At 42.2% G+C, this 15217-nt stretch overlaps 2 protein-coding genes across 2 annotated transcripts in view; one reads left to right on the top strand and one right to left on the bottom strand.

Moving 5' to 3' along the window:
• Positions 1-2634: 2634 nt before the first annotated feature.
• On the bottom strand, positions 2635-13729 carry LOC139419046 (protein phosphatase, Mg2+/Mn2+ dependent 1Kb). Its single transcript, XM_071168908.1, has 7 exons — positions 13568-13729; positions 10704-11267; positions 10379-10479; positions 8454-8613; positions 8080-8224; positions 6107-6241; positions 2635-5659 (listed from the first exon to the last, which is right to left on the bottom strand). Exons 2-7 carry the CDS (start codon positions 11159-11161, stop codon positions 5528-5530), a joined length of 1131 nt encoding a protein of 376 aa, XP_071025009.1. The 5' UTR covers positions 11162-11267; positions 13568-13729; the 3' UTR covers positions 2635-5527.
• Positions 13730-13969: 240 nt separating this feature from the next.
• The window catches only part of LOC139419043 (probable E3 ubiquitin-protein ligase HERC6), a 32496-nt gene continuing 31248 nt past the window's right edge, over positions 13970-15217 (top strand). The window contains exon 1 of the mRNA XM_071168904.1: positions 13970-14266. Coding sequence (XP_071025005.1) covers positions 14047-14266 — 220 coding nt within the window. The 5' untranslated portion in view covers positions 13970-14046. The remainder of the gene's footprint in view (positions 14267-15217) is intronic.

Here is a 15217-nt window from a genome sequence, read left to right as displayed (position 1 = left end):
AAAGTAAATACTTCCCAGTTACAGTCGGAAATCATCAATCAAGTCATAATTGGTTTCATAACGCCAGATTATGAAAATGATGAAACAGTCCATCAGCATTTCATAACATTTTGAAAAAAGACAAAGAAAATCAAATAAATCTGTTTCCCCATCAAATTGTTGTTGATATTTAAATTCGGAACAAATTCATCAGGTAAAAATATATATATTTTACTAGAGACTATGATGATTGTATCAAAATCGAATCAAATCAAAGTTTATTGGATACAGGTGTAAACAGTAGTGAAACGCTTACTCGCTAACTCTCCTCGACAATTAAGTACAATATCAATATCAATCAAGAATCAAATACCAAATAAAAAGTCAAAAATAACAAGTAGTAAATAAAGTTAAAGGTGAAAAAAGCAGTTAAAAACTCTTTTGAGATGTTTTATATACAGTAGGATTTATAAAATATGCTATGTCAAATTATGATGACTGTTATACAAGAGCAAAGTGAGACATGACTTGGGTTTCTCTGTATACATCAATGATGTTGCTCTTGCTGCTGGTGATTCTCTGATCCACCTCTACGCAGACGACACCATTCTGTATACTTCTGGCCCCTCTTTGGACACTGTGTTAACTAACCTGCAGACGAGCTTCAATGCCATACAACAATCCTTCCGTGGCCTCCAACTGCTCTTAAATGCAAGCAAAACTAAATTCATGCCTTTCAACCAATCGCTGCCCGCACCTGCCCGCCCGTCCAACATCACTACTCTGGACGGTTCTGACTTAGAATATGTGGACAACTACAAATACCCAGGTGTCTGGTTAGACTGTAAACTCTCCTTCCAGACTCACATTAAGCATCTACAATCCAAAATTATATCTAGAATCGGCTTCCTATTTCGCAACAAAGCATCCTTCAATCATGCTGCCAAAAATACCCTCGTAAAACTGACTATCCTACTGATCCTTGACTTCGGCGATGTCATTTACAACACTCACACATTTACAACACTCATAACACTCTACTCAGCAAATTGGATGTAGTTTATCACAGTGCCATCCGTTTTGTCACCAAAGCCCCATATACTACCCACCACTGTGACCTGTATGCTCTCGTTGGCTGGCCCTCGCTTCATATTCGTCGCCAAACCCACTGGCTCCAGGTCATCTATGTCTTTGCTAGGTAAAGCCCTGCCTTATTTCAGCTCACCGGTCACCATAGCAGCACACACCCGTACCACGTGCTCCAGCAGGGGTATATTTCACTGGTCACCCCCAAAGCCAACTCCTACTTTGGCCGCCTTTCCTTCCAGTTCTCTGCTACCCATGACTGGAATTAATTGCAAAAATCCCTGAAGCTGGAGACATATCTCCCTCACTAACTTTAAGCATCAGCTGTCAGAGCAGCTTACCGATCACTATACCTGTACATAACCCATCTGTAAATAGCCCACCCAACTATCTCATCCCCATGTTATTTTTTGTTGTTGTTGCTCCTTTGCACCGCAGTGTCTCTACTTGCACATTCATCTTCTGCACATCTATCACTCCAGTGTTTAATTGCTAAATTGTAATTATTTCACCACTATGACCTATTTATTGCATTACCTCCCTAATCTTACTACATTTGCACACACTGTATAGACTTTCCTATTGTGTTATTGACTGTATGTTTGTTTATCCCATGTGTAACTAACTCTGTGTTGTTTGTGTCACACTGCTTTGCTCTATCTTGGCCAGGTCGCAGTTGTAAATTAGAACTTGTTCTCAACTGGCCTACCTGGTTAAATAAAGGTGAAAAAAAGAAAAAAGTAGTTTACATAAAGTTATAATGATATTAATAATAATGCAAGGTAACACAACAAATAGCAAGAGGGGTGATACAATCTATTTAATTGACAAAAGGATACAGCAGGTGTAGAAAACAGTTGTTTAGTGGAGATATTCTATTTTTGGTCCAAAGTGCAAGGGATATGCAAGAGGCACTCCCTGACAAAACAAACCAGAATTTCCATGAGCATTCGTGAGACTGACTGATGCATGCGTGCATACATGAGGCGAGCCCGCACGCCAATGTACACCATAGCTAGAAGCGTTACCACCCACATCAACTTTGATACACATCTGAAGACTGCATGAGGGCACAGGTGAATGTGAACTTCCATAACCTACAGATGTAGGATCTTAATGTGAACTATATTGGTCAGAGCAAAAAAATATCTGTAGATATTAGCTAGCCAAAAGTAGGCTACATGAAGTGCAATACTGTTAATATAACAGTGTGTTAGTGATTTACATAAATTCCCTGAAAATACACACTAAGTTTATCTGCATTTCCTAAGGTGTAGGAAAATTTTCAGCAACAAGTGATCAAATTAAGATACACTTGTAGGATGTGATTACGTAATACAATTTCAGACAACTTCTGAGAAACTGATGGTTGAGGTTGTCCAATTCCTTTTTCCAGGTACAGCAGCTGCTCTTGACTATAGATTTCAACCTGCTCGTTTCTCCTTCTCCTCCTCCTAGTTTCTCGTCAAGAGATTCCTACCTCCAATGGTTCCAATCGACACTCATGTCACTTGCTACAATAGTGCCATCTACTGGACAATAACGTTGGAAAATGTACACAAATGAAGATTTTTTATTTTTTTATTTCATTATTTATTTGGATAAATATTCAACTGTCGACCACATGGACATCAACGGCATGCGAGAATAGGAGTGACAGTCCATTAAGTCAGTGTTGACAGTACAACATGTACTAGAGCTAGACAGTCAGAAGAGTTGATAGGAATAGGCACACAGAGGTTCAGCTGAATATGGTTTCATACACTACAGCAGGGTTATTGTCATTGTTGAACATAGACTGTACAAACACCATGAAAACAGCTCCAAGTGATTTTAATTTAAGAAAGGTTTGCAATTATGTTTCAGGCAAACATATTCTTGTGGTCAATTTGCAGACTATGAATTATTTGTAATTATGTTCCTCCACGTTAACAATCAGCCCCCAGCTGAATCTAGTTGATGATCCCTGCACTACAGTATACAACATGAACAATCTGAAGTAAAACACAGACTTAATAAAACCAACAAACATGTAGGAAGGCTGGTGAGATACTTAGTATTCAAGATTTTAGTTATGAGAACTCAGAGGAAACTTATACTCATTACAAACGGAGGATAAATAAATGTTCACATCGTGAGAGAACAGACAAACATAAACAAACTGTCTACGAGGAAAACCTAAAATGGTGGATAGGTACATTCATGGATTGTAGATGATCACATTAACGGTAATATTTAACAGTATAGCTGTTACATGGACATAAGTATTCCTGACTTGGATAGACAGCAACAAAATACAACTGTGGCTTTAATGCACATCAACGCAGCGTTACATTATTTATAACAACCTGGAAGCACCATAAGTGAGATATCCATGCGAATTACAATCAAGTTGTGGTTAGCTTGGATCCCTGTTTGTGCTCTATTTTTACATCAAGTTGTTCTACAAATTCTTGCATTTGAGTCACTGATGGCATTTTAATACAGACATTCACATTTCACATATTTGTTGGTTAGCTGTCTCCTTTGTTCATTGTTGCATATAAAGGTTCCCTATGAAAAAGCATATTTGATTACAAGTGCAATACAAGTGATATTTTAGCCAAATAATTTCAACAACTAGAGGACAAGGGACAAACTATAAAATAGTAAGTGAGCAATTTTAGATTTCTTTCTAAAAAATGTAATATATTTCAACTGTAACACTTAAAAATAGTACACTGACGGTTTTCCTGCAATCAAAACATATACATAAATATAACTATGTACAAAACTCACAAAATACAAATGACTTCTGTACCCAAGTTGAGAACATCTTAAATGACTGTATGGTTATCAGATATACACCATTTTACACTTTTTTCTGTTGTTCCAAGTCCCTATCACCAAAATAAACAAAGGCTCTCCCGCGTTAAGTTGTTCGACCTGTTTGTTGTCAATAAAGATAATCTTTTGGAATGCTATGGGTTGAAGTCATTTTCGAGCCAAACGACCATGAACTGTGTTTACACTAAACTACTAAGTACCATTAGAACACAGCTCAATAGATATTCTCTATAGCTTTACCTCAAAGTGATGCTCCAAAGCCTTTGCATAATTTCACCCAGTAGTTTTGAAAGTGATCACGGGCCAAAACGGGTCACTGAAGATTGTGAACAAAGTCATCATACAATATGTTACGAATTTCTAAGTGCTTAAGATCTAGGATTGCATCTTTAAGGCTTGTGCAACTGGGGCATCAATGCATTCTGTGGCTCCCGAGGGCCCAATATGATTGTAGAACAGGGAGAACTAACACATTACATTCCATACTGCATGTGCCCATCTATTACAAGACTTTGGGCTTTTGCCATCATTTGGCTGGCTCTATTTCTGTGTATTACAGTATCTACACACAGCTTTTCCTTCTACCATGCTGAAATTATAGAAACGCAGATTCAAATAGTGGTCCTTTAACACGTCTTGACTGCAGTGCGTGTGAGTGTTTTCCTATTAGACGGATATGAATTTGTACATATTGGTCAATGATAACCCTGTACTATAAGCAGCGCCTTACTGTACCCAAAATCCCCATTCTGAGAAGTTTGTCCTGAACTCAATACTGACAAGTGCTTCACGCGAAGAGACGACAGACTAAAACTGCTGTTCAGAACTAAACAAAGCAGCACCACAGCACAGTGATATCCACTAACAAGTACAGCGGATGAACTAGACGCATTGAAACAAATTAGATCTGGAAATCATCATCTGGAAATAAAAAAAGTGCGTTGTTGATTTCTCAGAATAACTTCCTACCAAAAACATTCTCCATGACATGCAAGTAAGAAGCACATTCCCCCAAGTTCACAGACAAAGCTAATTAATGTCTGGTTTGCCTTACTTGGCACAATGCAAACTCACTTACACACAATGAAGAATAAGGTAAGTTCTTAGGCTTCAAGCTCCCACCAAGTCAATGGCTTTCTACTGCAACCTTGTTTGCGTCCAAAATGGCACCTAATTCCCTATGTAGGGCACTACGTTTAGCGGTCAAAACTAGTGCACTACATAGGGAATAGGCAGCGATTTTGGAGGAAGTGAAAAGGACGTGTTCCTTGTGAAGTGCACATAATGAGTCAAAAGCCTTTCTGTAGAACAGGCTCAAAACTACGGGATTATTATCTGTAAAATGGCATGTCATTGTTCCTAAGGCATCGGTTCTTGGTTAGCTGTGCTTTTCCCCTGCATGTCTTGAACTGGCCCGCCCTGTGTGGAGACTATTGCACATCGATAAGGTCCACAGGAATCTCCCTCCCCTTTCCCTTTAAGTCTGCTTCGATCAAAGTTATCCATAACCACAGAGCTCAGATCAGATTACGCCCCCCCAGCCCTAACCTTCACCAGTAGGGGTGGAAAACATAAACTGACACTAGATTAGTGTCTAGGGGTAACTTCGTACTAATGACTACCCGGGTCCACCTGTTTAGGCCCAGCGGCCGCTGGACACAAAGCTGCGGCTGAAGGAGTAGCTGGTCTCTGAGTTCTTCTGTTTCCCCCAGGCTCCGAAGGGAACCACGATAATGGTGCTGTTGTCCTCTGAGCCATACTGAAGCGCCTAGGAGAGAAGAGACACCGCCACTAATAATGAACATTTGTCTCAATGTTTAAATGCTTCTTTAAATAACCAGGGGACATTTTTATTTGACAATCCATTGAGGTTATTATACAGTTCCATATAGCTCCTTTGAACTCATTCATTTGCTAAATTTACATTACATATCTCTGCTTCAACAATTTCAAAAATCACTGCTGCTCTTTGGGATAGATGTTACCCCTGCACCCTAAGTCAGTGTTTCCTAAACTCAGTCCTTGGGACAGCAAAGGGGTGCACGTTTTGGTTTCTGCCCTAGCACTACACAGCTGATTCAAATAACCAACTAATCATCAAGTTTTGATAATTTCAATTAGCTGTGGGAAAACACGTGCACCCCTTGGGATCCGGAGGACTGAGTTTGGGAAAAGCTGCCCTAGGGGCTGTGGTGGCTCAAAGTGACCACTCTACCTGCTCTGAGATCCTCTGGGCGGCCTCTTTGGGGTCGTGGCACTGGTTGATGACATCACAGATCTCCTGGCTGTTCATGATGAAGTTTATGCCATCTGTGGTCAGCGCCAGGAACGAGTCGTGGACGTGATGCAGCTAGAAACAAATTAAGTTAATACCTTATTGTCAGACGTCTACAAACAGACCATGACACAAGCCAGAGACTAAGCCAGACAGTCAACACATTTGCCCTTCGGAGCTTAATATGTCACTGTTCTGAGCACCCGCAGGCTAAAGACGTGATCAACCCTGACAAAATGACCCAAACACCTCGGGGGCAAAAATGACCCAAACACCTCTGGGGCAAAAATGACCCAAACACCTCGGGGGCAAAAATGACCCAAACACCTCGGGGGCAAAAATGACCCAAACACCCCGGGGGCAAAAATGACCCAAACACCTTGGGGGCAAAAATGACCCAAACACCTCGGGGGCAAAAATGACCCAAACACCTCGGGGGCAAAAATGACCCAAACACCTCGGGGGCAAAAATGACCCAAACACCTCGGGGGCAAAAATGACCCAAACACCTCGGGGGCAAAAATGACCCAAACACCTCGGGGGCAAAAATGACCCAAACACCTCGGGGGCAAAAATGACCCAAACACCTCGGGGGCAAAAATGACCCAAACACCTCGGGGGCAAAAATGACCCAAATACCTCGGGGGCAAAAATGACCCAAACACCTCGGGGGCAAAAATGACCCAAACACCTCGGGGGCAAAAATGACCCAAACACCTCGGGGGCAAAAATGACCCAAACACCTCGGGGGCAAAAATGACCCAAACACCTCAGGGGCAAAAATGACCCAAACACCTCGGGGGCAAAAATGACCCAAACACCTCAGAGGCAAAAATGACCCAAACACCTCAGGGGCAAAAATGACCCAAACACCTCAGGGGCAAAAATGACCCAAACACCTCAGGGGCAAAAATGACCCAAACACCTCAGGGGCAAAAATGACCCAAACACCTCAGGGGCAAAAATGACCCAAACACCTCAGGGGCAAAAATGACCCAAACACCTCAGGGGCAAAAATGACCCAAACACCTCAGGGGCAAAAATGACCCAAACACCTCAGGGGCAAAAATGACCCAAACACCTCAGGGGCAAAAATGACCCAAACACCTCAGGGGCAAAAATGACCCAAACACCTCAGGGGCAAAAATGACCCAAACACCTCAGGGGCAAAAATGACCCAAACACCTCAGGGGCAAAAATGACCCAAACACCTCAGGGGCAAAAATGACCCAAACACCTCAGGGGCAAAAATGACCCAAACACCTCAGGGGCAAAAATGACCCAAACACCTCAGGGGCAAAAATGACCCAAACACCTCAGGGGCAAAAATGACCCAAACACCTCAGGGGCAAAAATGACCCAAACACCTCAGGGGCAAAAATGACCCAAACTGAGTGACAGACACTGGCTAATTCCAACCTATTCCTCATACAGTGGACTACTTTTGTCCAGCCCTGTGTGGATCTGGTCAAAATGAATGCACTAAATTAGGTTCTGGTAGAGCTGGGCGATATGGACAAAAATCCATATGAATGCACCGAATTTTCACAATAACAATAAATTGAATGATAAGTTTATAACAATGTGCACCAGTTACTTTTTTTTTTACATTACCCTTAAAACTACTACTTTCAATGTTGTGGCCATCACTGTCCCATTAGCAATAGCCCATATTAGCAGAGTTATTTTATTTCAAACGTCATATGCCTCTAGTAACGGCTACTTATCGTTATTATCAATATCAGTAACATGTCAGAAATGGTCGGTATCGATAATTGTCCGTTTTTCTTCCCAGCTCTAGGTCCAGGTCAAAAGTAGTGTACTTCATAGGGAATAGAGTGTAATTTGAGATGTATACACTCTGATACTGCACAGTAGATCATTTCTCTGAGGTGGTGACAGCAGACACTCACTGATATTCTCTTGGTCTCTGGCTCAGCGATCACCCCGGTGCTCTTGAGGTCAAAGTCCCCGATGGCGCGTGTCATGGCTAACCTGCCGTTGACATGGGGCTGCCCCAGACTGTTCCAGGTCACCCAGCCTCCGCTCTTCTTTATTCTGGAGGTAGAGACACAGACAAGTGGTTTTAAAGCACGGGAGAGGGCTCTTAAATGACTTACATAGAATTGTTAAAACATATAGTAAAATCTTAATCCATAGTAGTTAACACATTTCTATTAGTGTCCAATGTGATGGATAAAACATGCCTCCTGTGACTCCCAACCTTACAGCTATCAACAAATGAATATCAGATCAAGTCTTTCTCGAGCCTGGATATCTGCCGTACCTCTCCTTCTCGTCCTTCCTCTCGGGGGTGTGGTCCAAGGTGAGTTTGAGGGCCTTGGCCTTGCGGCAGAGCATGGCGCGGCTGTCCCCCACGCTGCCCACCACCAGCTCTATACCGTCCCTCAGCAGGGCCACCGTGGCCGTGGAGCCAGCGCTCACCACTACAAAACCAGGAAGTAGAGGGAAACAAGTCAGGGGGTAAACACATCTGAAGACCACACACACACACACACACTCTACACAACTGTAAGGCCAGACACACACAGCTAACAAGAAACACACAGAGCTGATTATGGTCAACTTGTTTCTCAAAACACACAATTAATTATTCAGATACATGCTCAAAATGTATTCTCACACATTCACAGCATAGGTGGCACGTGACACACACTCACGAGTCATACTGCACAACATGAGAACATAATGGAGGGGGAGGTTACTAGTCTAAAAAAAGGGATGGCTGAAGAGAGACAGAGTCAGACAGACATGCATGTCACACTGTTTTAGGGTTACAGAAACAGAATGAGAGCAACTACAATACAGTCAGTGGAACTTTGGATCTCTGACCAGTGGTGTCATACAAAAATGTCAGAGTTACAATGAGTGAACTAATATAGAGTCCTATATACAGTGTACTGGCCCATGGCAGAATACAGGAAGCAGCAGTGACAGATAGCGCTTATCAGGACTATCATTATGGTGATCAAATCTATAGGTGAGAGCTCTAGCTAATGCCTCTTTCAATAATTAAGTGTATAACACTTCAAATTTCACGACTAAGTTTCTATGTGTCATGTTTTGTACACACAGTGATTTGTGTTTTGTTCCCTCTTGGGTGTCCTTAGCAACCATTTGCATGGTAACATCCTACAGTTTCTGACTTCACAATGACCCTTATACAGCTGTTCAAATCAACTTGTGTGAGAGAAATAGAAAAGGAGAGAGGAGAGAGAAAGATGAGGAACCTTCCAGTAGTCCAGGATAGGACCCGCTGGACTCCATTATCTAGCCCCCCTTCTCCTTCCAAAAAGGTGCCTGGTGCCTCCAGCTCTTAGCTGGCTCCGCTGCTGTCGTAAATAACATGCACACACACACACAGGGCATATTGGGACATTTCACGCCGTCTGTGGCCGACATTTTGGCCACACACTCAAGCTAAACTGATTGACTGTCACCATCTTGGCAATTAAACTAGGCCTTTCTCAGAGAAAACGGGCAACATTCTATGATTGCTAACATCTGGGTCTCCAGGCGACCTTCACAAAAGAAAATGGCTGCCAAAGGAACTGAAGGTAAACTTGATCCAGTATCTTGGAAGGGTGCATGCACTACAAGAGGACAACCCTGATTCTTATCTGCAGGGCATCCAGTGGAGGGGTTTGTTTAGAATGCTTGTCTGCCACATACATGTCCTAACCTGTGCTTTGCAGTCTGAGAATGGTGACCCTGGGTATTAATGTTTAGCTTTCACAGCACTGGAGGCAGCGACTGAAAATACACGTTAGCTCCATTTAGGATCGGTTAAGTCATCATAGCTCTTGGCAGAGCAGTCACATTGATAAGTTAGGCTATTCGTTCATATTTCAACACAAGCTAATCTAAAGACTTTAGCTTCAAAACTAGGTTAAGTTTAACATAAAAACAAAAACTCAGTGCGGTCTATATACATTGTCAGTACAGAGACAGTCTATATACATTGTCAGTACAGAGACAGTCTATATACATTGTCAGTACAGAGACAGTCTATATACATTGTCAGTACAGAGACAGTCTATATACATTGTCAGTACAGAGACAGTCTATATACATTGTCAGTACAGAGACAGTCTATATACATTGTCAGTACAGAGACAGTCTATATACATTGTCAGTACAGAGACAGTCTATCTACATTCCCTGACGTGTAACATCACAGACGGAACCTACCATGAGGGAAGAAGTGGAGGTGTCTTGCCAAGGCTTTGTCCAGTTCAAGGAATGCTTTAGTAAGAACAACTTCCAGATTGTCCTCCTCTGCTACAAGATCCCTGAAATAACACCAAAACACATTCAATCAATCAGATTCATTACCTGCCATCTCAATGGTCTCAGCCTGACCTCTTAAGAGATTTTGCAAGTATAAAAAGGATAAAAACTAAATTGAAGTGCATTTTTTTCTCCAGTCCATTCAATACACATTAGGCCATAAACTGATCCTGCAGGCCAATGCCCTGACTAAACACAGATAATACAACCCAGCCAGATGACTTACTTAATGTACTTCTCCATGTACTTGTCGCAGAAGTCTGCCGCCTCAGGCCCTCCGTGGCCGTCGAACACGGCAAAGTAGAGGATATTGTCTGTCATCTGGGAGACCTGGAAGCGGTCCTCATTCTCCCGCCGGTGGCCGATGAGCGAGGCGCAGCCCACCTTGGACAGGCTGACCTTGGGGATGGGCTTGCCGTACTTGATGGAGGGCGACAGGTTGATGGGCTCATCTATGCGGTTGTCCCAGATGCCGAACGAGTCCCAGGTGGTGGGCTTGCCGCTGCTGTCCGGGTCGAAGCGTGTGTTGCTGGCCCGCAGCAGGCCCAGGTGGAGAGGCCGTTGGAGGGGGAGGTCATCCTGCAGGGGTAGGACACTAACTAGGGCTGTCTGGAGGAAACCCCTCTGTCGCATGGCCTGAGTCCCCCCCGACCGGGCCAGGTGGATGAGAGCGGAGGCTGACATGATCACCAACCCAGCAACAGCAGCAGACGACTCCTCGCGGGGAGAGAGATCCTCTGGCCAACAACACAGGTTACCCTAGAGCAGAGTCTTCTGTATAGCAAATAGGCTAACAATTGGGGAAGAATGATAAGATAGCTATTAGATTGAATGTCAAGTCAACAAGAGCTCCTAGATAGGTGCTGTAAATTCAATAGAAGAGTTGGACTAGGCCTTGGAAACGTCAGCCAGCTTAAGGCCTGGTGTGTTCTGCCAGCTGCAGAGCGGCTGAGTTCCAATAGATGTCACAGGAATGGATGGTGGCTGGATTGATATTTCTGTGTTTGTTGATGCAGGATACTCGCTCTCTCTCTGTCTTTCTGTGTCTCTCGACTCCATATAACAGAAAATGCATGTGAAATTGCATGTGAAATTGCCTTGTTCTTCTCTATTCCATATGTAGGCCTAGCCACATCTTAAGATAGATTATGTGGAACTTTATAGTGCAGTTTTAATGCCTCGGTCATCATTGGTCTAACATGATGGCCCTTCCCTGGACACTGCTATCTAACCTCCAAACGAGCTTCAATGCCATACAACACTCCTTCCGTGGCCTCCAACTGCTCTTAAACGCTAGTAAAACCAAATGCATGCTTTTCAACCGTTCGCTGCCTGCACCCGCACGCCCGACTAGCATCACCACCCTGGATGGTTCCGACCTAGAATATGTGGACATCTATAAGTACCTAGGTGTCTGGCTAGACTGTAAACTCTCCTTCCAGACTCATATCAAACATCTCCAATCTAAAATCAAATCTAGAGTCGGCTTTCTATTTCGCAACAAAGCCTCCTTCACTCACGCCACCAAACTTACCCTAGTAAAACTGACTATCCTACTGATCCTCGACTTCGGCGATGTCATCTACAAAATAGCTTCCAATACTCTACTCAGCAAACTGGATGCAGTTTATCACAGTGCCATTCGTTTTGTTACTAAAGCACCTTATACCACCCACCACTGCGACCTGTATGCTCTAGTCGGCTAGCCCTCGCTACATATTCGTCGCCAGACCCACTGGCTCCAGGTCATCTACAAGTCCATGCTACGTAAAGCTCCGCCTTATCTCAGTTCACTGGTCACAATGGCAACACCCACCCGTAGCACGCGCTCCAGCAGGTGTATCTCACTGATCATCCCTAAAGCCAACACCACATTTGGCCGCCTTTCCTTCCAGTTCTCTGCTGCCTATGACTGGAACGAATTGCAAAAATCATTGAAGTTGGAGACTTATCTCCCTCACCAACTTTAAACATCTGCTATCTGAGCAGCTAACCGATCGCTGCAGCTGTACATAGTCCATCGGTAAATAGCCCAACCAATTTACCTACCTCGTCCCCATACTGTTTTTATTTATTTACTTTTCTGCTCTTTTGCACACCCGTATCTCTACCTGCACATGACCATCTGATCATTTATCACTCCAGTGTTAATCTGTTAAATTGTAATTATTCACTCCTATGGCCTATTTATTGCCTACCTCCTCGTGCCTTTTGCACACAATGTATATAGACTATTTTTTTTCTACTGTGTTATTGACTTGTTTATTGTTTACTCCATGTGTAACTCTGTGTTGTTGTCTGTTCACACTGCTATGCTTTATCTTGGCCAGGTCGCATTGTAAATGAGAACTTGTTCTCAACTAGCCTACCTGGTTAAATAAAGGTGAAATAAATAAAAATAAATAAAAAACATGACAAGCTGTAAGTGTCACTTGCTGTGTTGCCTACATTTCTTCTTTGTCACACCTGTCCTGAAGCGTTCTGAACATTTTGTCAGAATCAGTTGATAACGATAAGTGATAACTGCATTATTTTAACTGGAGCAGCTAAAGAGCATGAACACTAGACAGGAGTCAACAGCACTTGTTATTTTACTACAGCTGAATAAATATCTAATTATTCAAAATATTTCATTAGGCTCTTTAACAGGCATGCACAAAAGTATAAATAGACTGATTTTTTTTAAAATAATGATTGACAATGTTAACGTTAGTCCATTACTGAAGCGTATTTTTCTAATGTAAACACAAACTTGACAAACCCGCATGACGCAACACCATATCCCATAATCAACAAGCTAGCTTGCTAACTAGCAACCAAACAAGCTACCGCTTGGCTAGTTAGATAGCTGCAGTGCTGTGCATAATGTTAACTAATGGTTTCGCCAACGACCCTTGTTTATTTAATCACACTAACGTTAAATGGTAAGGACAAAGTATTCCTAATTTGACACTATTTTTAGCTCATTTGCTAGGTAGAGCTATGCTAACAGTAGCTAGCAAAATAATCAATGATTTGTGCAGCCTATCTCCCGCACTTGGACAACAATCACATTTCTTCGGTATCTCTCAGCAGAAAACGTATTTTTACCTTTAACTCTTTACAACGGCTTCGTATATGGTGAAAAGCTGCACAGCGTACAGTTAAATTCATCAAAAGTGTCCGTGTGTTTAGTGCGGAACGCTATCAAACAAGAAGAGGAACTGCGCCTGTCACCCGCGCAGCACGAATCAGCATGCTGGAAACATTTACGCCTCCCTCCCACCCAGTTGTCACTAGTTACCACAGCCACAAAATCATTGGCTAAAATGAATGAAAACAGAAAATAGCTTTTTGGTCTTAATTTAAGGTTATGGTTAGGTATGAGGTCAGCAGTGAGGTTAAGGTTAGGGTAAGGTTTAAAGTCAGATCTTAAGAAGATAAATTGTAGAAATAGTTGGGGTTTAGACATAATTACGACTTTATGGATGTGGTAACTAGTAGCTCTCTCTCACACACACACACGTAGAGCCCAATATAGCCAACCTATGTGGACCACACTTTAGTCATCAGTCAATCATCACATCATCATGTTCTGCTGGGGAGACGGTTCGAGTGGACAGTTTGGTCTAAACTTTGAGAATGTGTCTCTTCCGATAGCAGGGAATATATTCTCTGATAAAGTCACAGAAATTGCTTGTGGGGAGCAACACACTTTATTTCTCACCGTAGATGGCAGGATCCTATCATGTGGGCGCAACTCAAAGGGACAACTTGGTAGACAGAAGAAAAGAGATTCAAAACTACCAGGTAATACATCATTTAATTATATCTGACTATTTGGGTGTAAGGATCGCTATGTAGGCTATTTCGAATTAAAGCGCTGCTAAAAGGATGCTTGCTTCTGAATTATTTTATTCTTTATAATTATGCTAACATTTCTGTTCACTTTATTTTTCATAATTACAGATGATATTAAAATGTGTAGTAGCCGATATTTAGCTTAGTGAACTTTACCACAACTTTCAGAAATTGGAACACTATCCCTCAATAAAACTACAACATCGGCTCAGTTTCAGTTTCGTTTCTCCATCCAAATCAGAAGAACGAAGGTGAACTGTTGCTATGTTCACAGACATCATAAACAAATTATTAAAGTCAATCAAAACAATTGCACACCTCGGTGAACTCATTTATCATCAGGGTGTTAAACTGCCCTAGTGGCACCAGGGAATCCAAATATAAGGAATTCTGTAGGTGATTTTAAAAATGTGAAGCGTTAAAAAAAATACAAGCGGATTTACAGTTGAAGTCGGAAGTTTACATACACCTTAGCCAAATACATTTAAACTCAGTTTTTCACAATTCCTGACATTTAATCCTAGTAAAAAATCCCTGTTTTAGGTCAGTTAGGATCACCAATTATTTTAAGAATGTGAAATGTCAGAATAATAGTAGAGAGAAGTATTTATTTCAGCTTGTATTTATTTCGTCTCATTCCCAGTGGGTCAGAACTTTACATACACTCAATTAGTATTTGGTAGCATTTCCTTTAAATTGTTTAACTTGGGTCAAACGTTTCAGGTAGCCTTCCACAAGCTTCCCACAATAAGTTGGGTGAATTTTGGCCCATTCCTCCTGACAGAGCTGGTGTAACTGAGTCAGGTTTTTAGGCCTCCTTGCTCTCACATGCTTTTTCAGTTCTGCCCACAAATTTTCTATAGGATTGCCACAACTTTGGAAGTATGTTTGGGGTCATTG

This window comes from Oncorhynchus clarkii, chromosome 10, assembly GCF_045791955.1.
Source record: "Oncorhynchus clarkii lewisi isolate Uvic-CL-2024 chromosome 10, UVic_Ocla_1.0, whole genome shotgun sequence".
In the NCBI taxonomy this organism is placed as follows: Eukaryota; Metazoa; Chordata; class Actinopteri; order Salmoniformes; family Salmonidae; genus Oncorhynchus; species Oncorhynchus clarkii.
This window is presented reverse-complemented; position numbering and strand designations above follow the sequence as displayed.